This window comes from Symphalangus syndactylus, chromosome 2, assembly GCF_028878055.3.
Source record: "Symphalangus syndactylus isolate Jambi chromosome 2, NHGRI_mSymSyn1-v2.1_pri, whole genome shotgun sequence".
NCBI classification, from domain to species: domain Eukaryota; kingdom Metazoa; phylum Chordata; class Mammalia; order Primates; family Hylobatidae; genus Symphalangus; species Symphalangus syndactylus.
This window is the reverse complement of record NC_072424.2, coordinates 116,032,193-116,057,599: the sequence shown is the minus strand read 5'-3', so window position 1 is coordinate 116,057,599 and position 25,407 is coordinate 116,032,193. Positions and strand designations below refer to the sequence as shown.

At 40.4% G+C, this 25,407-nt stretch overlaps 1 protein-coding gene across 3 annotated transcripts in view; it reads right to left on the bottom strand.

The window, feature by feature from the left end:
* The window catches only part of ARFGEF3 (ARFGEF family member 3), a 190,869-nt gene that overhangs the window by 97,162 nt on the left and 68,300 nt on the right, over window positions 1-25,407 (bottom strand). For all 3 annotated transcript variants that reach the window (XM_055265344.2, XM_063622611.1, XM_063622614.1), the window contains 5 exons: window positions 25,125-25,193; window positions 16,052-16,174; window positions 11,709-11,751; window positions 9,124-9,202; window positions 757-861 (listed from right to left, as the gene is read on the bottom strand). In XM_055265344.2, coding sequence (XP_055121319.2) covers window positions 757-861; window positions 9,124-9,202; window positions 11,709-11,751; window positions 16,052-16,174; window positions 25,125-25,193 — 419 coding nt within the window. The remainder of the gene's footprint in view (window positions 1-756; window positions 862-9,123; window positions 9,203-11,708; window positions 11,752-16,051; window positions 16,175-25,124; window positions 25,194-25,407) is intronic.

The window sequence follows — 25,407 nt, the reverse complement described above, 5'->3', positions numbered from 1 at the left end:
ATATTTTTGAGACAGAGTCTAGCTCTGTCGCCCAGGCTGGAGGGCAGTGGCGTGATCTTGGCTCACTGCAACCTCTGCCTCCCGGGTTCAATTGATTCTCCTGCCTCAGCCTCCCGAGTAGCTGGGATTACAGGCACTCGCCACCAAGCCCAGCTAATTTTTGTATTTTTAGTGGAGACAGGGTTTCACTGTGTTGGCCAGGCTAGTCTCGAACTCCTGACCTTGTGATCCACCCACCTAGGTCTCCCAAAGTGCTGGGAGCATGAGCCATTGTGCCCGGCCTATTATTATTATTATTATTTTTTAATTATTATTATTATTTTTTGAGACAGCATCTTGCTCTGTCACCCAGGCTGGAGTGCAGTGGCTTGATCTCCGCTTGCTGCAACCTCCACCTCCCAGGTTCAAGCAATTCTCATGCCTCTGCCTTCCAAGAAGCTGGGATTACAGGTGCCCACAACCACCATGCCCAGCTATTTTTGTATTTTTAGGAGAGACAAGGTTTTATCATGTTGCCCAGGCTGGTCTCGAGTACCTGGCCTCAAGCAATCTGCCCGCCTTGGCCTCCCAACATACTGAGATTACAGGTATGAACAACCGCACCTGGCCACAATTTCCCTGCTTTCTCTCTGAGACATTTACACACAGATGAAACTACTGGTGGGTCATGGACTTCATGGAGAGGGACCCAGAGACACAGCCCGCAGCAGCCCTTGGGTCGGCATCAGCATGGGGGCGTCAGGAGTGGGTGCTCACCAGATCAGGTCCGTGAAGCGCCTGTGCAGGTGCATGGAGGAGGAGGAGCTGCTGAGCACAGACAGGATGCACTCCAGGTAGAGAAGCTGCAGCTGCTGGCTGTCACTGCAGAAGAGCAGAACCGACACAAATGCAGACAAAAGACAAGGCAAAATTAAAGAGGTGATGTGTGGAAACACGCTCGGAAAAATGGTAGGCGTTACTAAAGTGCTAGTTTTTGGGGGAAGGTTAGTATTATGGGTTGAACTGTGTCCCTCTCCCCAGATTCACAGGTTGGAGTCCTAATCTCCAGCACCTCCAAATGTGACTTTATTTGGAGATAGGTCCTTACAGAAGTGATCAAGTTAGACTCAGTTCACTAGGGGGGGTGCTAATCCAACATGACTCTGCCCTTAAATGGAAATTTGGACACACAGATATTCACTAAGGGAAGACAGTGTGAAGAGACACGGGGAGAAGACAGCCATCTACAAGGCGAGGAGAGAAGCCTGAGGAGATCCTTCTCTCTCACCTCGCAGGAGGAACCAACCCCACTGATGCCTTGATCTTGAACTCACAGGCTCCAGAACTGTAATACAATAAACTGTTGTTTAAGGTACTCAGTTTATGGCACTTTCTTACAGCAGCCTCCGCAAGATAATACAGTTGGGGTGTTTTTTTTTTTTTAACTAATAAACTTTACTTTTTAGAGCACTTGGAGATTTATAGAAAAACTGACCATGAAACAGAGTTATCATATTGGACCTATTATTAAATCTTACATTGGTATAGTACATTTGCCACAACTAATAAAAAATTGATATATTAACTAAAGTCCATAGTTTATGGCAGAAATCCTAATTTTTAGATTATCTAAACCTTTCAAGCGACCGTTTACCACATTATCTTTTCATTGGTGAACACTTTGTGAACTTGCATTAGACTTTTCTTCCTTATTGAGGAAACATGATTTTTCAGTGGAGAAATTATTTTGTGTCCAAGTTATTATTATGGGGTTCCTCATAGAGGAACAGAGCCAGATGAAGAAAACAGACGACTTTATGGGGAACACATTCCTAATATCCACATTAACTTCTCTGCCCAGCCTACCAGAAAGTATTAAAATCCAGGCAGGTGACAAGAGTGACAGATAGGGCTAAGGAAGAATTTAATTTTCAGGGACACGTTTATTGCAAATATATAATAAATCCTTTTTTAGAGAGTTCACTCAGTAATGTGGGATTGGAATACTCAGAAAAAGGAAAACTTGCTTATAAAATAATTTTTGGTTGTGTCTCTTTCTCCTAATTTAAAATAAATAAATGTCCAAAGGAAGTCAGGAAGTCTAGTGTCTTTAACATTTCAAATTACCCCCAGGAGAAGGGGGTGGAAGGAACAAAAAGGCTCATGACAGGCCAACTAGAAACTTGAAGAGATAGGAAGGAAGCAAAGAAAAGTTAACAGTAGACAGTGCCAAGGCCAGAGGTTACATCCACGCAACTGCCAAATTGAGAAAGACCATGCAATTGTAAGACAGAGGATAGTGAGAGGGGTGGAGTCCTTTATTTATGTGCCATTAAATACTCTGATATTGATATTATGCTCTAAAACCCTTTGTCAAAATTCTTCCATGGCCTGTCCACTAAAAATACTGTTTTTATTTTCTTTTAAGGTTTATAGAACTAAACAAAAACAAAGAGACAGGGATAGTTTGTAGCCCTTTATAGAAAAAGGTTCCTGACCTATATTCTAAAATCTCCCTTGTCCAAAGAGAGCTGTATAATGATTAAATAATGTTATTATTCTGTAGAAGGGAATGCCACTTATATTTGGATATACTCTGTCTACCACACCCTTTGAGGGTGGAAGAAGAAATGGGGAAAGGCTGGGTCTCCACAAAAATTATTACTATTTGCCAAGAGGAAGGTGATGGACGGAGGAAGAATGAGAAATGATGAGCCATTCTTGAGCCAGGTAAGGACTTCACATTTCTAGGCTTCTAGTCCTACAAGCTTCCCTATGCTTTTGACCAAGACGTAGCTCCTGACATGAAACAGCATGTTTCTTCACTCTTATGGGACTGGACAGACATATAAGTAGATGAAGCACTGGTAGGAAGGGCTGTGAATGAATACCTTAACACAAGGTTCTATGAGACCATATGGCAGAAGCACCTTCTTAGAAAGAATGTCCACAGGACATGCTGTCTTAGTAGATCCTAAAGTTCAAGTAGGAGACTGTGGCGTGGTGAAGCAGAGGAAAAGGTGTGACAAAATGTGGGGGTGGAGGAGGAAGGGATTTGGGCTGAGAGGTTTGTGGCTAAAGCACAGGGTGTGAGGGTGGTATCAGCCCAAGAGGTGGACAGAGGCCCGATCAGGAAGGGTCCTGTAGGCCACACTAAGATGTCTGGACTTTATTTGGAGGTAAAAGAGTGACATGACCAGATCTGTATTTCAGAATGTTCAATTTGTTTGCTTTACGAGGAAGACAGTGGACAGGACAAATCAGAGGGCCATGGTGTCAATTGTAAGCCATATTTAAAAAATCACTTCTGGAAGGATTGCCTTCACTGTAGTCTCAGTTAATCATTCTGACCAATCACTTGACCCGTTATTAAGAAGAAAAATTATGAAATGCTTCAATTCAAAAATTTCTCTTTTTCTTTCAAACTGTCAGTCTAGCATCACAAAACAAAAACAACTATAGGCAGGAAAGACTCTCAATTTCTGAAATCATTGGAAATAAGTCCATAGAAAAGCTATGAGTCATCAAGCTATTGGCAAAGTGTGCCATGGTGAAAACTTCAACCCCCAGGTTATCAGACTCGCTGACAGGGAACGCATTGCCAAGGTAACTGGGCTGAGAGTCTCCTTGGAGACTGAATGCAGCAGCTTTTCCGTGGGTTGCAGCAGTCTGGAAAACAGATGATCATGGCCATGCATGAGTCACACCATTAAAGGCGCTGTTTAAAACGTAAGCACCTTCCACTAGATACACACACACACGTACGCAGCGTGTATGCGTGTAATAGCTGTCCCTATACAAACAAATAAGTAGAATGCTCATGGCAAAAAGTAACCTAGAAACCAGCCAACTCTTTCAAAACACACGAGGGAAAAATCTGTCTACTTAGGAGGGCTGTAAGTCACTTTTCTTAGTCTTTTGTCTGAGTATTTCATGGTTGGCAGGTTAAGTATCTGCTGGTCTCATTCTCTGCTCATCACTGAACTTCTTCCCAGGTGCACGATCTGTGGAGAACAACGCTCAGGCGTGGACCCGCGGGCGGTGAAGGCGAAGCAGCCACCCCTCCTGGCAAGGCTACTGGGAGGGCAGCCCAGCATGTTTTGTATCTCTGGAGTTCTTAGAGTTTTGTTTTGAACCATTTTGACTTTGCTTTCCTTAGAAATATATTTGAATTTAGTTAAAGAAACGAGAGAAGAAATTAAGTAATTGTGTAAGGAGTGAAATGGAATTAAGACAGACAGTGGGAATGCTTTGGTAGGCCCCATCTATTCCAAGCCTGCGTTGGTATAGGTTTCACTCTAACATTCTCTGTTCTAGGAGGAGAGGGAAGCAGGGAAAGAGTGGTGGGAAACAGGCAGAGAATAAGTAAGTTTCTTTCTAAGCCCAATTATCCTTCCAGAAATTCTTGGATTTAAAAAGCATCATGTAACTCAACTTGCCTAACATAGGATTCTATTAATACCACATCTCCAAGGCATGCGAGGGAGTGTTCTGCGTACCTGAATACATTTTCTGAATCCTCCCAAGAGTCCAAGCATATCATGAACACACACCCCTACAGAGCTAAAGCCCTAAGAGGCACTGATTTTGGAAATGGCTGTTAAGGTTAGTAAATACTGATTCTGGTGTGATTTCAGAGGAATAACCTATTCTGAAGGTAGAAGAGGCATCAAGTTTAGCTAATAGAAATAAAGGAATTAAGTTAGTAAAATCAGAAGCAATGGTACACAAGTAAAAACTTAACAAGGAGAATGAACAGAAGCACCAGACTGAGAGCAGCTGGCGCACGGGACAATCTTACCAGGTGTACATAAAGGTCTGCCCTTACAGCGATGCTAAGCATCCTGTGTCCCCAGCATCTTTAGCAAAAGGCCCCCATCTTAGGGTAATGGAGTCATGATGGCAAATACCAAAATCATACAAAGCAATCAATTTCTATAGGCAGAACTATGACCAGGGGATGTGTATTGGAAAATCAAACAAGACTGAGAATCCTATAAAATCATTAAGCTCTAAAATAACATGCTTAAAGCCATCTTTGATCCAATGTACAATGAGAAATCCTAGAAACATATGCACATGAATTATTTTCTCCATTTAAAATCTATTCTCAAACTCCTGACCTCAAGTGATCCGCCCACATGGGCCTCCCGAAGTGCTGGGATTACAGAAGTAAGCCACCAAGAGATCAGCCTAGCCAACATGGTGAAACCCCGTCTCTACCAAAAATATAAAAAATTAGCTGGGTGTGGTGGCGCATGCCTGTAGTCCCAGCTACTCAGGAGGGTGAGGCAGGAGAACTGTTTGAACCCGGGAGGTGGAAGTTGCAGTGAGCCCAGATCATGCCTCTGCACTCCAGCCTGGGTGACAGAGTGAGACTGTCTCAAAAAATAAAAATAATAATAACAAAACAAAAACAAAATACCTATTTTTAAGTCATGTGGTTAAGAAATACTTTGTTTTTCAGTGACTGATTGAAATCTACAACCTTTAGTTTCTAATATGTATGTGTATGCATTTGCAATGTTTGTTTGTACAATGCATTTTCCTAACAATCTACAGTCAAATTTCTTATGCACACAGCCCAGTGTTCTTAACTGTGATGACTAGAATTAGCAGCAACTATTCTAAAAGCAAACAAACCAGTTTAAAGCAAATGTATGTCAAATATTTACTACATGAGAGGGATTCCTGGAGCTGATGGTGGTTCCTAGGTGGCTGGAGCCATCCAGGTTTAAAGAACCATGAAATTGAACCCCAGAATGCCAGGCACTCACTGGACCTACTCTAAGACTCTTTTCTGACTAATGAACAATGGTATGTTTTAAGCCTATCTGTGTTGGGCCTACAGACTCATTCTGCCTTATCCTGCTGGCTAGGGACTTATTTATTTAATTAATTTATTTATTTCAGAGTTTTGCTCTTGTTGCCTCGGCTGGAGTACAATGGCACAGTCTCAGCTCACTGCAACCTCTGGCTCCCTGGTTGAAGGATTCTCCCGCCTCGGGATTATAGGCACCCTATAGTAGCTAGTGGCTGGGATTACAGGCACCTGCCACCATGCCTGGTTAATTTTTTGTATTTTTAGTAGAGATGGGGTTTCACCATGTTGGCCAGGCTGGTCTCGAACTCCTGACCTCTAGCTAGGTTTTAATTACTAACGGACATAACTACCATGAGCCTCTCCCACGTTTCTAGCACTTAAAAACTCCAGATTTTTCCCTTAGAAAACTACTCAGAAAAAAAGTTTAGTTAATTAGTTTTCCCTTGCTTGTGAAGTAACAAATAACGGTCTTCATATTTTTTGTAGTTCTAGTGGTCTTCGTTCTATTCCCCGCCAATGCCACGACCTGGGGGTGGAGCAGGGGTAAGGGAGAAGCACCCCCGACAGCCAGCAGTACCTGGCTGCCACCGGCGAGGCTGTGGTGTCACCTGGTGAACACAAACAAGTTCACAGGGTTAACATCAGATGAGGACTCACCATGACTACACTGGAACAGGATGAAAGCCAATCAATGGCCATGCCTGAACAGAGGTCTTCTTTTTTAAAAGGGCTCTGTATGACCACAAAAATGAACAAATGTCCCTCTCCCCTATGACTGATTCCCACTTCTTCTTCTATGACAACTCTAGCTCCCATCTATTCATCCCGTCTGCTAGAAAAAATTAAGATGCCCAGTGCTAGAATTGCGCCTACTTTCTGACAGCACCCAATCTTTGAACAGAACGCTCATTTTTTTAACCCATTCTAAGTCACCTAACTCATGTTAAAATCCTATAACAACCTAACACCCTTTTACTGTCCTGTAGTTTCCCATGGTGGACAGGCTCCCTCAAGTAAGAAGTTACTAAAATGAATCCTGTTAACTTCAGGTGTTCCTGGAGCTCTTTGGCTGATGGGCATTGGCAGTCTTTTAAGTGAATTTTCTCATTCAGTCTTACAAAAACACGAATGTGTTTTATATTACTGATATTATATTCTATACAATATTATAGTAATTATCATAAGAAACAGTCTATTAATTATTTTATAGGATATACAGACTTACGGTGGTTCAGATCTTTGTCCAAAGTCACATGCCAGTAAGGGGCAAAGCGTGGGTTTTAACCCAGGTAATCCAACAAAGATAACGTAGTTGAGCCAATAGTGATTAAACACCACTCTTGATTGGGTCTTAGGAGAAAATATGCCAATAGAAACATATTCCAACTCTGCTATACCAGCTGTCTGCGTTATGATGGAGGGGAACTGGATGGGGATTGGGAGGACTTAGCACTAGAAGAGATCAGACCTCTGGTCACTGATGGGTAGAGTGAACACATGACCTATCCAAACCAGAACACCTTTGAGAGTGAAGGAGGGTAATTATAATTATTACACAACAGGTATAATCTGGGACTGTCCCAAGCAAAGCAGGTGGCATGGGGGCCTTACAGATGGGGTCGCTGCAGTTGGTGCCAGAGCCCTCAGTTAGGATGGTAATCTGAGTGCCAGCTCCACTGGCATGGTCAGGAAAGATGGGGACCTAAGCAGGGTACAGCAGGAACTATTTACATCCATCTGCTGTAGGACTCAGCCCTCCTGAGCCGGGGGAAGACCAGACCTGCCGTTTGCCTAGCCTGCCAGGGTCCAGGGATGGGAGAAATTTGAGAGTGGGGGTAGGGAAAAAGTTAAGTGCTATTTCTCTTTGGTTTATACTATCCATGTATTATATAGGCTTTTTCATTTTTAAAAATAAACTTTATTGTGCATATTTAAGGTTTAAAACATGATGTTATAGGATTTATATATATAGTAAAATTGTTACTATAGTGAAACAAATGAACATATCCATCATCTCACACAGTTACTCATTCCCTCCCACTACCCATCCACATCCCAGTGGCAAGAGCAGCTGTAAGCTACTCATTTAGCAAAAATCCTGAATACAATACACTATTAATAACTATAATCCCCATGTTGTACATTTGATCTTTAGACTTATTCAACCTACACATTTGCCACTTTGAATCCTTTACCTTATATCTCCCCGTTTCCTCTCCCCTACCCCAACCCTGGTACCACTATTTTATTTTCTATTTGACTTTGAAGTGCCTCAATAAAGCGAGCTTACTTTGGTCAAAATATAGAGGTGACTTACAGGAACAACAGAAGAACTAATGAAGAAACCATTTGGCAACAACTTTTAAGAGTAATTCCATGCTTAGCTTTAAAAAATCCTAAATTTCTGAGAAACCAAAAGCGAAACAAATAACAAAATGAGTTTCTGCAATGTTTCCAGCAAAGTGAGAGTCCTCATTCTTGCCTACAACTAGACTATTTCTCCCAACTCATTACTGCATTTAAAATTCAACAAGTGAGTTTTCTGCATTATCAGATGTCCTAGTTACCAATGAATGATAGTTTAATGTCTTTCATAATTCAAAGGGCACTTCAGAATTGCAATGTGTTGTAGAATTTTGCAATTCATGACATATGTAGCTGGTGGAAACTTTTTGTCCCATGTTGAAAGTCTGGTGTTTTATGATGTGGCTTTACTACAGGTGCATAGGTTGTCTTGTTAATGACTGCATGGAAAGATGGAGCAGCAGGCATCATCTAAGTGAACTCAGATATTGATTAAGCTGATACGCAAAAAAAAGTAAAAGAGTAACAAGCTCTTTTTAAAGGCAGTTGTGCGAGCTCATAGGCTCTGGAATCTTAGAAGAAATAGAGATAGATTACATAGTCCAACACTGTCATTTGATAGAGGAAGAAAAGGCAGCACGGTTTGATGAGAAGAGTCACGTACCAGGACACAGCTGAGATCTGGCCGAGACAGGACTGGCTCTCACACCAACTAGCACTCAGCCCAAGATTCTTCCCACTCAGCTTCATGCTCCAGGAAGCAATTGTTCTCTGTAAGGTATCATCTTCCCATCGTCACATCAGAAAGTTACATACTCTAGTAATGGTATTTAGTTATTTGAACTGCGCCAAATTTCAGAATAGATTCCACAGTAAATACCAGTGTTGAGGGTGGGGGGGCGGGATCTATTGTCCCTATAATCTTATAATCCATAATTTGAAGTGATGCTGTAGACAAAGGTTATTTCAGAAGTAGACCACTGGTAAAGAAAAGCGGCAATGGTTAGGGCACTTACTTTATGGCGGCTTGCAGCTTCTCACACAGGACGGTGAGTACAGAGACAACATCATCACAGAGGGACTCTACTGTTGACCCTTCAAAACAGAGGAGGTTACAGGCATGAGACATCGACAGGGGGCACGACAAGCTCCCCGAGCCGTCCTTCCCATCCTCCACTTTAGATGGTTTTTGAGACTGAAAAGATGGTTTTCAGATGTGGAGAAGCCCTTAGCCCACCAAAGTGATGATCACAGAAACGATAAGAATTAAGTGTAATTATTCGTTTCTGTTTTTGTTTTGTTTTTTTCACTCTGTCACCCAGGCTGGAGTGCAGTGGCACGATCTTGGCTCACTGCAACCTCCACCTTCCAAGTTCAAGTGATTCTCCTGCCTCAGCCTCCCAAGTAGCTGGAATTACAGGCGCCTGCTACCACACCCAGCTAATTTTTTGTATTTTTAGTTGAGACGGGTTTCACTATGTTGGCCAGTCTTGAACTCCTGACCTCAGGTGATCCACCCACCTTGGCCTCCCAAAGTGTTGGGATTACAGGCATGAGCCACCGCGCCTGGCCTATAATTATTCTTTCTAAAGCAAAACACTCAAAAGATAGTCCAGAAAGAAAATAATAGATTGCTTCTTATTATCAAGAAAATTCACTCACACTTAACAAAGGGAAATTTAGTAATTTCAAAAGCATCATGATAGACAACAATTTTCTTAATATTTAGGCCAGTGGTCTATGTGTGTATTCCTTATTCTGACCCTTGAATTTCTGGGTCTTCTGAGCTGATTAGAATTGTATCCCAGAGAGATAAAATAAGGCAGCATGGGAAAAAATGGGCTTTGGAACTAAGAAATCAGAGAAAAATGGGGAGAAATAATTTAGCCAAATCTTTACCTACTTTATTTGTTGAGCATCTGCAGGGCACATGGTCTTTGTTGATACTGAAGCAACAGTCAATGTCAGAAAAATAAAATTTCCCTCTAAATGTGTTCTAGTTTCCAGAAACTAGAACCAAAACTCCCACAGAAGCACAGTGGGAAAAAGGCTGAAATTTGGAATCTGTTCAACTACATGTCGAAAACTGCTGATTGTGTGAGCTTGGGCAAACTTCAGTTTTTCTTCTGGCAAAAATGGGATAAATAATACTAATTTCACAGAATTGTCAGGCTACATGAAATAGTAAGTGGAAGCATTTGTTTTCTAAAATAAAAACCTGTAAACGTCTTTACAAATGTGGCTCTAAGTATCTGATGAATGTATAAATGAATGATGACAGTACGTCAAGGAAGATGGAGAGAAAATGGCAAATGTGTAAGAGAGAAAGTAAAGTTGGAGGAAGGCAGGGAAAGAGAAATAAATGGCTGGTCCTCAGAATTAAGATCTTAAGTGCAGCAATAAAAAAAAGAAATAAGCTACAATGATAAAACATAGTTTAATAAAACCCACACAAGTAGTCCTTAAGCTCAATTTTAGACAAACGTCAAATGAGTCCCTCTGTCAGTTTTTTACTAGTATATTTTTTAGAGATATATCCTTGACCAAGAAGTCGCAGACCCCCTTTTTAGTTTATAAAATCATCCTACATTAAAGTGAAGCCTTTATGAGAACACCATAGCCAAAAACAGGAAAGGAAGATGGAACGTCTTAGCGCATGTCACTGAGAGCATCCACCTGAAAAGGGCACCTTCCAGTCGCAGCCCAAGAATGTGGCATCATGGGACTGAAACAATATTCTAGTGAAACAACTCTAGTGATGCTTTAGAATGTGACTTAAGGCGTGTCTCTTTCTCATTTCTTTCAAATATTCTTCCTCTCCTAATTGTGGCTGTTAAGCTGTTTCTCTCCTTTTCATTCTCTCCCTTTTTTTTTCCTCCTCCTCACCTCCATCTCCTTCTCACTATTATTAACTGGCACATATAATAGAAAAGCAGATATTTGCAATATTTAAAAAATTACTGAATAAAGTCTAAATTTCAATTTTTTAATCAGATATTTTTGCATACTTTCAGAAAACAATATTATCAAACCTGTTTTTAAAAATTAAATTGCTGGTTAATTATATATGTGGACTTCTATATTTTTTTCTTTTCCTGTGGGTCAGAATGAAAGTTCCTTAACTTGATTTCAGCTGATCTTTAAATTGGGCTGTCTGCAAGAGGCCCTGTGAGATGACTCATCATTCATGTCAAAAACATTGGTATTTGACAAACCCAATTCTGGTGCAATAACACTGTATGCCAATCAGGTTTCTATAATCTTCTATCCAGTTATTCTCATTTTAGCAATTAAACCTGACTTCACGGAGAATGAAGTAACTAACAAAGCCCGCCTCCAAATGAGAGGTATGTGAAGCGTTAATTTCCCTCAGGTAGTTGGATCAGGAACAGGTGTGGTTGGCATAAGTGAACGTAGGAACAGAAGGAAGACAGCAGCTGATTAAATAATGCCACCTAAGGCAAAGCCAACCACAACCTCCAAGAGAATGCTAAAACAACCCGAGAGCTCCTAGACATCTTTGTACCCCTCACTCCAAGCACACAGTAGGCATTCTCACATCTGCTTTGAAAACTGAACTAGTACAAATCAAATGCAATACCTTGATTCCTGAATTCCTGTGGGACATCTGGGTTTTCAATTATCTAGTAAGGGAGATACACACACACAATTAGGAGATTCAGGCAAGAAAAATCTTGACTCTTTGACAATGGGAAAATTCTAGGAAACAAAATGGCTTCCAGGGTGCCCTGGGCTCAGCTACCTTGCCTGAGCCCACCCCCTACCCACCAGCTCTTGAGAGCGTTTCATTATTCATGGTGTTTATGAGAAAGATTATGATCTCTGGAATTGAGCTTATCAGTTCCCAAAATAGTTCATTCACGTTTGTGTGGACACTCTTGCATGGACACTTCCTGGAAGTTTAAACCCTGTGGTGTACTTAAACTCTCAGGGTTCCAAGATGCTGGGCTGTGACCTGGGGCAATGCCTGCCTGAAGAGGTGAGTTAATTTCGCACAGAGAACAACCTATTCCAAGGCTACAGCTGACACTGTGCATGGCCCCTAATAAATACAGACTCTTGGCCATAAGAAGGATTAGGTTCCTGGACTTCAAAATACAGGTCCAAAGATAACCACTGGTCAGAATCTCCATCTTTGTATTTGATGGGGAGCATTTTAACTGTACCTAGCCAGCTGCTCTTGGCTAGGTACATCCAGAACTATGAGGGCAGAGACAGAACCGTGAGGGAAGGGAAAATAGGAAGGAAAAGACATTTACAAATAATCAGACTTACTTCCCATTGTAGGGATAACTCAGTGACTACTGAGCAGAGACTAGGAAGGTGGCACTTTATTCTCCTTACCTCTTTGTACCAAGAGATAATCAGGAAGTATTTTCATGCCAGCTAATTACCGGACATGTAACTCATCCCATGGTGCTGATTTAATGTTTAAACTTGTTACAGGCACATATTTCTACCATTCTCTGTTCATTAATTTGCAAGCTCAGCTGCTTCCACAACTTTTGCGAAATGTTATATCAGTATCTACAGTTCAGAATGGCTAAAGTCGAGAACAACACTTTCTGGAGGAAACACATTTAAGTCATATTTAAGGGTAGGAGAATCCTTCCACCTTTCAGCCCCAAATATTTAAATGTAGCAACTTTACTTTTTGAAATTAGTAACTTACAACTTAACAATAGCTTAGGTTACCTAAAATAATTCAATAATAAAGCTGGATAATATGTAGGACTTGTGACGATACAAAATCAAAATTATCATCTGTCCTGGGGTGCAGCTGGAGATAAACATTAGATTGAAGATACACATCCTGCTAGTGATTTTGGCATTCTACATTATTTATTTTCTTTCCCCTGCATTTAACCTTCCTAATTTTGAGGTGGTCCATGATGTCTTTCCAGTTAATAACTGAAATGAGTGACTGAGGCAAGTATCTCAATCAATTGAGGTTTATTAAGCCAGCTTTAGGGCACGCCCAGGAAAAGTGTGAGCTGCCGACACACCTGTGGCTGTCTGCACCTGTGGCTGTTTTTCTGAAGAGGCTTTCAGGAGGTTTTACATTTCAGGAGGTTTCTACATTTCCTTAAAGGAAGGGGGAAGGCATGTAGGAAGAAGAGCAGGTAGGCAGTAACGCGAATGGTTACATGCTTGTGAGATTTTACTTAGTGCCCAGTAACTCTAAATTTTACATAAGGTGAATGAAGAAAAAAATGGAAGTAACAGAAGAATCAGTTATGCAGATATCTCTGGGTAGATAGAGGACTGATGGATCTTGTCTTTATTTTGCACCTGGGAAGATGGGCTTGTAATCAACTTTATCAGTGTGGAATCAAACAGATTTTAGTTTTAGGTGCTAGACTTAGATTGCGGATCTAAAGTTACAATAGGCATGTCCTTGTTTGTGGGAGGCCAGCAAAGATTTGACTTAAGAGTGATCCGTGGGGGCAGTCATTTGGATATGCTTGAGGCCTTTTACCCTTCTGAGGTGGTCTGGCTAATGCATAACGCTAGTAGCAGCATCTCATTTGGAAGAGGGTGTTACATGACTCAGCCTCCAGGCTTAACCTTCCCTTTGGCATAACAAATTTGGGGTTCCTGAGATTTTAAAAATTTTCTTTTGCACAGTGATAGGCTGTGCTAGAAAATACACACATCTTCCCCAGGTAATGCTCAGTGTTTCCCAGGGGAATACGTGGTCTCTTTAGAGCAAACCCCTCCACTCCTATAGACGATTCCACTTTAAGAGCTTTAAAAAATACCTAAATTCTTATGTGGCAAAACTTATGTCTCCCTCCATTGGACATCACAAATGCTTCAAATACCAGCATCCTGAGAACTATGTTTTCTGGGACATGGAATCACATCTCCAGGGACCGCATGAGTAATAGAAAGGAAATAATAGGAAACACCAATTTTCCACCTAATTTGAGATCTTGCCTCTGGTTGGGGTGAGTCCAGATGGGCCGTGATGAGCAGGACCAGAAGGCTGTTTAGCCACATAACACCCAGGATGGAGACAGACAGCCTCTACAGTATCACCTGCACCTCTACAGCCGTACCTTTGCCATTCTTATGGAAGAGCAGTATGAGCTAAAAGACTGGGCTATTTGACTGGAAACCTAATACTCTCCTACTTAAAAATTTTAAAATAAGATTAAATGAACTCACATAATTGAAAGCACTTTGAAATTACAAAGTTTGATTTAAATGTTTTATTTAAAATATTAGGATATTATTAATATAGTGTTTGATCATATTGCCATTTAGCATGGATGAAATATGAGTGTATATTATAAGATTTCTCAACATCTTAGATTTATCTCAATTAAAAATTTTTTCTCTTATTTTCTATTTATGTATTTTAATTTCTTTTAAACTAAATATTCCCATACTAGCTATATCCAAAATCCTACTATAAATAAAATTGTTTTTAGCAAGCGGTAAGCTAAAGTAATAAAAGTATCTCAAGTTAAAACAATTTTTAATAGAAACTGGGGCTTTGGATACAGCAAACAGAAAAGAAAAAAAATCAATATTTGTTTTTTCAGATTAGTGTTGTTTTCAACACTGGCTGCCAGAGCACATATTAACTGAGAACTTGCACTGGCAGTCAGCTAGGAGACCAGGGGTTTACTTCTGGCTCCTTCATTGATAAGCTAATTCAGTTTAGATTTCAATTTTATCTTTCTGAGTTTCACCTTCTCATCGGAAAAAAGAATTTGACTAGATCATCTCTAAGGTTCCCCTCAATTCCGTGATATCCTAAAAATTAGAAAATAATTGAAATTAAAAATAATTACCAATAGTTGAAATTAAATAAGAAATCCTAATTTTTATAATATTAATTTCAGAGATATCTGGGACTGTAACTGAGATTTTCTTTCTTTTTTTTTTTTTTTCCTGAGACAGAGTTTCACTCAGTCACCCAGGCTAGAGTGCAGTGGGCATGATCTCAACTCACTGCAACCTCCACCTCCTGAGTTCAAGTGATTCTCCTGCCTCAGCCTCCCAAGTAGCTGGGATTACAGGTGTGCACCACCACACCTGGCTAATTTTTTGGATTTTTAATAGAGACGGGGTTTCGCTATGTTGGCCAGGCTGGTCTCAAACTCCTGACCTCGGGTGATCCGCCCGCCTCGGCCTCCCAAAGTGCTGAGATTACAGGCATGAGCCACCACGCCCAGCTGTAAATGAGATTTTCTATTTGAACAAATAACTAATGTCATTTCAGAACACTCCTTGCAGATTTCAAAAGGATTTTAATCTAAATTATGACAGAGGCAGATTTTAAAACAACACAAAACACCAATTTTGAAGAGGAATCACTCTCTCATTAACATTCCCAGAAGATAATATATACAAGGAGCCAATTACGTTTACATTTTCCCCTGGAATGCTCATTTTAGACAATCTGTTCAAGTTTAGAGCAAAAAGCTCTAGTGGGCTTTGATGATAGAGAGAAGACAAGTTCAGTTTCACCCTGAAGGCTCCAGCAGGTGAGGGAGGCCTCCTGCCACCATCTTTTAGTTAACAAAGGGAAACATACCCAACCTCAAAGCATGTAATAAATTCTATTCATTTTTCTTAATTTCAAATTTACTTCCAACACTTGTTAATGTATCGCAATGTTCTTAATAAAAATTTTCAGTATGAGAAGTTTTAAAACAATAATTAAAAAATAAGTTTTAAAATAACTCAAAAAATCACAGAAACTCTAAGGAAAAGCAATTCTCAAAGCTTTAGACTGAAACAGGCAAACATCTAAAGAGCTTAATGTGTACAAATAAATGTTCTGTTAAAACAAGCAAGCCCTTCCTACTGTTTTCAGGAGGCAGGCAGCCCTGGCAGTGGGGACCCCGGGGCATGGGATACACAGACACCACGAGGAATGTGATGAACGTGGGGGTGTCACAGACTCACCGTATTCTCCTGCCTCTGTCGTAACTGTAAAGTCAAGTCACTCAGCATTTGACTGAGAGTTGCCCGCACAGCAGTGTTTATGCTACGCTGGTGACAGCTGCTTATGTACGTCTCAATGCACACCTGTTAAAGAAATAAGACAGCAACACACATGTCTGCAGGTATCAGCTTATTACCAACATTCTTTGGGATTGGCCAGAGAGGCTATCAAATCCCTCTTAAACAGAAAGTCAGCCAGATTTATAACTAAAATATATTTAGTTATATTACTAAATATAACTAAATATATTTTAAATCCCTGGAAATTTGTTTTTAAGTATATAGGAAAAGTAATATTTCCCTAAGGAACCACTCTTACAACCTGTTCCTCTGAGCATCATGGGAATGCAAATTAGTGATTTTTAGATGTGCCAAATAATTCTATCTAGAATCAACTCAGGTGGCTGGAAATTAATCAGAAAAAGCTCCCTTCGTAGTGAAATAGAACAGAATTTATTAACTCCCAGGTTGTGCAGTGTGGGAAAAGGGTTAGCAAAACCCTTTCTCCTGCTCTGTGAATGAGTTTGACTTTGGGTCAACCCTCTAGCTGTGTTCTTCTGGAAATTTCATAAAGGCAGGACATCAGCTGTGTTACTAGGTAGCATGGGCTTATGGCAAAAATGTTTCTAAATTCCTACGCTACATCTGAATTGGGAGAACTGTGAATCAACTATAAATACCTGGTGGGTAGCCACAGGTTTGGGCTTCCCTAGGTTTACTGACTCTCTGAATTGACGCGTCCTCTGCAGGAACTCTGCAAACTCTGCTAATACAGTTGTTTCAGAAATATTGGTCCTATGTAGGACATGGGGCTTCTAGACCAAGGTGACTGCACTCACCGAGATGGCTCTCATCTCCTTGCACCTATGCTGTCATTTGAGAGCCAGAGGTTCTTCTCTAGGCTGCTGTGAGGACCCCCAGGAATAACAATGCCTAACACTGTCCTGCTTCTGTTTCCTGTCCTGTGTCCTGCAAAGTGAATATAACACTAAGGGTGGCCTATTTGGATCTTGCAAGTCTCCATGTCTAGTTGAGCCTAAAAAGACCCAGTGGTGGCTACTACATGGAGAAATCTCAAATAGAAAAAAAAAAAAATCCCTCATTTGATAATATGCTGCTAAAAGTCATGACTTTTCAGATTTTACTGCCTCTAATTCTTCTGGAAGCCACAGGGATGAGCACAAAAATGCATGCTTTAAATTTGCCTACTTTTTTTCTCTCCATAAGGCATTCAATTTTACAAAGCATATTTAGAGACACGAAAACAAAAAGAGGTGTTTAACTTCCTAAATTATTTTTCTAGGAATAGCTCCAAGATTATCTACAATGAAAATCCAGGGTTCTTACCTACGTGGCAAATTTAATTTCATGATTGACAACTGAGATGGGCAAGAGACTGCATTTTAATCTTTGTTGCTGCTTCTGCGTAAGCTGGGGAATTTTCTGCCAGGCCTCATGTTACCTTTTTCTTTCTGCCGTGCCTCACTATGTTTACCTAGCAGAATTAACTAGGTGAATATAAATTTTTTTTAAGTTTAATTTATCTCCTATTGAATGTTAATATGTTAAAGGAGCATTTGAAACTGAAAACTGTATTTGGGGAAAAAAAAAAAGTCTTCTCAACCTCAACAAAACCCAACAACTCCCAAACCTACATTTGAAAGTTGGCCTAGATTAATTAATTTCATAGTTAAAAAGCAAAAGCAAGTTATAAAGTATTTATTTTTCATAAAAGTATTTAGGGCACGTGACTTTTAATTCATTTTCTCAAATAATCATGGATATAGTAGATTTGAAGATACAATAATTTATGCATGCTTAGAAAAAAAAAAGGTGTTTTAGGCCAGATGCAGTGGCTCACACCCGTAATCCTAGCACTTTGGGAGGCTGAGGTGGCTGGATCGCTTGAGCCCAAGAGTTTGAGCTCTGCCTGGGCGAAAGGGGGCAAAACCCCATCTCTACAAAAAATGCCCAGCACAAATTAGCTGGGCATGGTGGTGCACACCTATAGTGCCAGCTCCAGGCATGGGAGGATCACCTGAGCCTGGGAAGGTAGAGGCTGCAAGGAGCCATGATATTGTGCCACTCCAGTCTGGGTGACAGAGACCCTACCTACCCCCGAAAGGTGTTTTATAACCCTGAAATGCTTCTACTTTTGCATGTGATGAAATGGCTTTAAAACTTTGAAGACACATCTAAATGAGTGCAGTGATTCACTTTGATGAAGCCAAACTCTCCATCGTGTATCATTTGTACTTCATAATTTAACAGTTTTCTTTAAATCTTACATTTTCCCCAGAAATCTTTATAACTGTTGATCTTTAAGATCTATAAGCTCTGCCATTTTAAATTTATGGGCAAATTTTAAGCCTTAAAAGCATTACAGATGAAAGAGGAGCTATTTTGAGAGCTGAACTACACACTTAATATAAACTCTCTTGAATACTGAGAAACATACCACTATGCAATCTCTGTTAAAAAATTACATCATTCACTTTAGACTCATGAAAGAAAGTGCATGCATGAGGAATTGGATTTTATATAACGCAGTGCTGTAAACAGACAAGAACTTTCCAAATATCTAATGTATTTTTTTTTTTTTAGTTTTAATGCCAGCACTGTTTTTAGTGTTTAGTTGCTAATACTATATACATATACTACTGGACATGACTTATTGCAGTAGGCATTTTATTCAGGGAAAAGGTAAGCATGTTTACTGAGCTAAAAAAAGTATTAATTTAAGAAGCCATTTGGCTAAAGTTGGGAGTATAAAGACTGAATATGACAAAAAGGTATCCCATTAAATATAAAAGATTACCATATATTTGATGACATGGTTATCTTTAGGTACCCAGAAAGAAATGTTTTCTCAGCTATCTTGACATCTTCTAAAGGAAAGTTTCTTACACTTCCTGTAATAATATATTGGTAAATTAGTAAGATTCATAGAACTAGAGCTTCCATTTTTAAACCTGTTCATTGTATACAAGACCAACTATTTTTAATGTTTTTCTTCCTCTACCTCAGGGCAGTACTAAATGAGCACACTGAATCACAGCAGCTAAGAGAATACCATGTCCAAAGGCAGTCTGAATTTCTGGGACAGAGCTCATCAGTTTCTTCTTTTATTCTGCCCATTACTGGTTCTACCTGCCCGTGCTCTTTGCTTTCATTATGCAGAATCAACACTGGGAAAGCCTAAGTCCTGCACCTCTGCCAGAGGCTCAAAGGGCCAAGTCAAATACCTTGTGAAAAGCCCTATAGGCACTGATCACAGGGAACACACAAAGATGCAGGGCAGTGAGGAGGTTATAAGGGACACTTTGTAATCATTTCACTGATTTGTAAACATCCAGCTTTATAACATGCTAAACAGAACTGAGAGCAAACACAAATGGTTAATGATACAAAATAAACCCCAAAAGCAGAAGGAGAAAGAACAAGAAAACACAAGTCTGCAGGCCATACATAAGCAATAAAAGCTTTGCATCACTGAGTAAGTAGACTGATAGATAACAATACTAGGTTAAACCCAGGGAGAAATCACTAAAGTAATAGGAAGCAGCACAGTGTAACATAGCTATATATACATTCAATATATACTGGCCAAAGGGATGACAAATATTAAAGAAGATGCCACAATAAAAATGTGCTTAGTTTTATAAAATACATATGACCTCCACTTTGTTGAACTGTGCAATTACCTTCTCTTTCCCATCTGAATGGGGTTATTGGCACTGCTTTGTTAAAATCATGCATAATACTAGTAAGTTCTATAAAGAGGAGAGCTAGTATATTTTCAGCTGGAAAACTTTTATAAGGATGAAAAATAATTTATGGTGATTAAAAGTAGATAGGATCAGAGATTAAGCTATAAAAAAGCAGAAGGAACGTCTTCTACGCAGGGAAGACTATAAATGCTTCTTGAACACATTAGAACCAGAGAAAATCTTGGCTATCACTGTAAGTCTAAATTTCACGATTAATCATGCTGACAACTCAGTTGCCAGGCTATTCCTTATTCTCTCCTTCCTAAGACAGGTCAACAGGTAGGTATGTGGCAAGAGGCATCGCATCAAATGGGTCCTGCTGATGCAAACACACATACACATACACATACACGGGGTGAACTGCAGTTGTTTTATTATTTCTAGGAAACAGCTGTCTAAGTCTGATCACCACGTTAGGTAGGGAAGTTTCCTAGTTTTCCTTTTGGATGTCAACTCAAAAGTAAATTCTAAAAGTGCCAGGCATACCCGGAGAAATCTGGTTGTGACTTGCCTCTTCCTCCTCCATGGTCTTCTTGGCTTAAGTTGGCATATTAAAATGGCTTAAGACACCTTAACCCATCGATTTGTGCACCTTCCCAGGTGCCATCTACTTGGTCTACAGAAGGTTGGCTGAGAACCAGTCCAAACTGAAGCAGAGACACTGGTCTGTGTGTCTTCTAACTCCAAACAACTTCTTCACAAGCCATGCAAGTAAGAGGTTTAAGGGAGGTATGGAAATTCCTTGCCAAAGAAGCACATGCTCAAAGCCCATCTAGCAGTAACTAGCTAAAGAACAGACTCCTCAGAGGAGTCAAACCAGAATCAATAGAGACTGGCACACAGGAAAGAAAGGGTTTCAGGAAGGAAAAGTGAAGCTCTTTGAAATGCGATTTCCTCACTCTAGTGGTCTCAACTGGTTTGAGGCCGTGGTCCTGCTTCCTTGGCTAGTTTTCTTGCCAGGAGGTGGGGTTACTCCTCCCAGTCTTACAGAGAACATAACATAACAAGATGCTTCCGAGATAAATAGACCAAGGCATCTGTGTACTTTTCTGCGGGATTATATCTGAGACTATCCGTTCCTTAATTGTAGAACATTTTATTTCAGGTATGTCTCAGAAATAATGCTACCATATCAGAGTAAAAGAAGTATTGGCCAGGTACGGTGGCTCATACCTGTAATCCCAGCACTTTGGGAGGCTGAGGGGGGTGGATCACGAGGTCAGGAGTTAGAGACCAGCCTGGCCAATATGGCGAAATCCCATCTCTACTAAAAATCCAAAAATCTAGCCAGGTGTGGTGGCATGCGCCTGTAATCTCAGCTACTCAGGAGGCTGAGGCAGGAGAATCGCTTGAACCCAGGAGGCGTAGGTTGCAGTGAGCTGAGATTGTGCCACTGCAGTCCAGCCTGGGCAATAGAGTGAGACTCCATCCCCCCCGGCCCCAAAAAAGTATCACTGAACATTTCAAGAGCTATAAACCAGCCCAATCTAAAAAATACTTTAGTGACAACTGGAACTGTTAAATTAGAACCGTTGGTGGCAGGTGTTGAGTGTCAATGTTTTTTCAAGCTCCCCAGGGCAACAAGTGAAACTATTACAAACCTTCCATCCTCTGTGTTATATATAATGCTCAGAAAAGATACACTATCCATATGGAAAGGTACTGGAAAAAGTGACATATTTCCTATGGCCACTTGAATCTATGGTCACAAAAAAATGAAATGAATAAACACTTGAGCTTTATATATATAAAACACCATAGAACAATTATCTAACTAAATGCCTCGGTAAAGGTCCAAGGGTATAAGACTCCTAAGCACTTCAGTTGGTTGCCAATATTATTATGGCAAGATTCTGCTAACATTCTCTAAGACTGAGGGGGAGCCAGGGAGCAATATAGCAGAGTGATTAACAGTACATATTTGCAATATTAAAAGTCTGAGGCCGAGGCGGGCGGATCACGAGGTCAGGAGATCCAGACCACGGTGAAACCCCGTCTCTACTAAAAATACAAAAAATTAGCCGGGCGTGGTGGCGGGCGCCTGTAGTCCCAGCTACTCGGAGAGGCTGAGGCAGGAGAATGGCGTGAACCCAGGAGGCAGAGCTTGCAGTGAGCCGAGATCGCGCCACTGCACTCCAGCCTGGGCGACAGAGCGAGACTCCGTCTCAAAAAAAAAAAAAAAAAAAAAAAAAAAAAAAAAAAAAAAAAAAGTCTGGATTTGAATATCTAGCTGTAGAAACTTGAGCAAGCAAACTTCACTTTGCTTGTGTTCTTTATCTAGTTGTGGCAGAAATTAAAGGAGAATACATGTAAAATGCCACTTATTGCCATGCCTTAGGCACTCAGTGACTAGTAGCTATTATTATTAACCAGTATATTAGAATGGAGAGCTGGCTGGATGGAAGCAGTAATAATAAAAAAGGTGTTTTTCATACCCTGAAATTATGAATCTTAGAGGCAAAAAAAAATGGCCTTTGAGACAGATTTTGCTTAACCCTGATAGCATGCTACAGAATCAAAGACTGGAAGTTTCCATGAGTCAGTAAGACCAAACCAGCAAACACTCACTTATGAACTAGGCTTTCTGCTTTTGAGAAATCCCACAGAGAAGCCTTCGGCAGGTATAAAAAACCTTTCCAATGGAACAGGCTCACCGCAGCCTCCGCCTCCCAGGTTTAACCAATTTTCCTGCCTCAGCCTCCCGAGTAGCTGGGATTACAGGCATGCGCCACCACGCCTGGCTAATTTGTATTTTTTGTAGAGACGGGGTTTCTCCATTTTGGTTAGGCTGGTCTCGAACTCCCAACCTCAGGTAATCCGCCTGTCTTGGCCTCCCAAAGTGCTGGGATTACAGGTGTGAACCACCTTGCCCAGCCCCACCTTTTTCTTTTACTCCAAGACCTTGGCAATTTCTGCTCCCACAGCTTTTTCCTATATGAGGGTAACTTTCCTTGGAAAATTCAACATATGTACTACTCTGGGCATAATATTGACAGAAATCTTGGGCTCAGCTTTCAATCAATGAAGAGAAGGGCTATGCATCCATATGAAGTTTTAGTAATGATTTCATGAAATTGAACAGAAAGCACTTGTTGGATATTTCATAATTGTCCATTTTTATATTTGGTAATATTTCTTATGCTCCCTCTGTCACAGAGGATGCTGTTCTAAAAACTTTTCATTATTGCAGTTTAATTAAGCAAGTTAAATTTAGATACACAGATGAAGGCTGCCCTCTTATTTACATTTTGAGAGCTTAATGATCCTTTTATAGTTTCAGAACCTTGGGGAAATAGCCTCATTTTTCATACTTAAGTACACATCCCACTTCCTGATCAGCAGGTTTCAGGGTAAACACTATTCATGAGTAATAGTCAATGTATACAAAAGTAAGCAGGAAGAGAACATCTAGATTCCTTCTTCACATTTCCACAGGAGTTTTAAATGGTTTATTTTAAGGTGCTTTTATAAATTGCTTCCCTATTTCAAACGTGGCAATGGCAAACATTTCACATTTACTATGTGGCTGGACTTGCACTAAAAGCTTTTTATATGGATTGCATTTTTCTTGTCAAATTAGCACAAACACACTATGAGCTCGGTATCCCTTATCATTTCATCTACAGAGAGCAAACATGAGGCTGGGACAGGTATCCGAGGCAACACCACTAGGCAGTGTAGAGCCGGGTTCATATCTAAGCAGTATGACTCCGGAGCCCATTTTTCCCTCCTACCAAGCTCAGATGCCTTTATCATTATATTGTTCTTTGGCTATGATCTGTTGTTGTTGTTTTTCCTTTCCTGGTTTTGGAAGAGGCCAGTGTTTCGATGTTGCATCCTATCTGGATGGGCCTGCTGAGTCTTTTTATTTTGGCTTCCAGATACTCTCAGTGAACACCCTTCACTCGTGCCGAACTTGGTGGTGTGTGCCTATTACTCAGGAATTATATTTTCAATCATTCTGACTCTCATTCAAAAACTGGTTCTCTTGAGGTTGTTAGTATCAACAACCTCGATCCCTGGCAGCCCTCTCCCTCCTGAAGACCCTCTGCTCCTTGTCTCCCCTTCCCCCCAGTTCCATCAGCAGGGGCAGTGGCTTGACACCTCCCCTCTCTTCCTTCACATGGCAAAGGGCTAACAAGCCTCTTACACACCAATCCTGCTTCTTGCTATTTTCAGAAACAACACTGTCTTTTGAAAAGTGAACCTGCAAATAATGAAAGAGCTCACAGGGCTCTCTTAAAATTCAATTAAAAACAAATGCTAATAAAACAAACACAGAGTATACATACAAATGTGTTAAAGGAAAGTGTTCTTTCCATCTATATCAATCCATATTTTAAAAGTGACTTATATTGTAACGAGAGGTCAGCTGATTGGCTGCTGCTTTCTCTTTTGACAGTCACATAAAAATTTTCTACATGCTCAAAAATAATTTTCTCTTAATTTTCGCTCTTTAATATCACATGATACCATAAAAAGCACATGTATCTGCTAATATAAGTACTCTCCATGGGTGCTGATAATTAGCCTTTTTCTCCATCATTTCAGAACTCAGAAAATCATTCCTCTTTGTGGTTTGAATGTATACTCTTATCAGAACATACAAATCCGGTAGATATTCTTTTCAAGAAATGGAAGGGAAATTATTCCAAGCATATTAAAGTTCAGCTTTGAAATGATAAGTGTTTCCAAAAGCCAAAGGCATATGCCAGGCATTCAAGAAGCCAAGTTTTCTGTTGGACACATTCTTGGGCGTGCTGGAAGGCACACATTACTCTGGGCTGCAATACAGATTGAAACGAGAAGGCTTTTCAATGATCATTTCAAAAGGCATTCTTCAGGGTTTTGAAGATGGGGAGGGGATTTAATCTATAAACATCTCTCTAAATCTCCTAACTTGGTTTCTTAAAAACTATTTTTTTTAATCAAATGCTTTTCAATGAATCATAGGCAAATTAAACCGAGAAAGCAATACACCTGGGTAGAGCAGAGTAAGGGGAACCAGTACTGTTATTTACATGGTGAAGGCCTCAAGTGAGGCAAATCTAAGCATGCAGGGCTCTGAGACACACGGCATTACAACTAAGGATGGTGCACCACACAGCATGCTTCCCACAGATCAATTCCTTAGCGGAAATTCCCCCCGGTAGTAATCAGAGAAGAATTCACTCCAGTGCTGGGGCTTAGTTCCACCCCAATATTTATCCCAGTTAGAGATAAAGCAGCTGTGAAAAGGAGGCACAGACACAAGCAGTACTCACCTCCGCAATCTTCAGCACAGCACTCCCATTCAGATCAAATGTTGGCGTGTAGGTGATGCACAGTAAAACCTTTAATAAAGTGAGAGATGAAAGAAGAGACAAGGGGTTAACAGTATGGAAATTCACTGTTGTTTCATATGCAATTTGTGCAGTCCTGTTTTTTATGATTCCTTTGCTATTTGCTTTACCTAATGTTTCCTTATATCCCACCCACTGCTTTCTCATTAGTGGCCACACATTGCCTAATAAAGTAGAGACCATCCTGCAAAAAACAAAAGCTGCT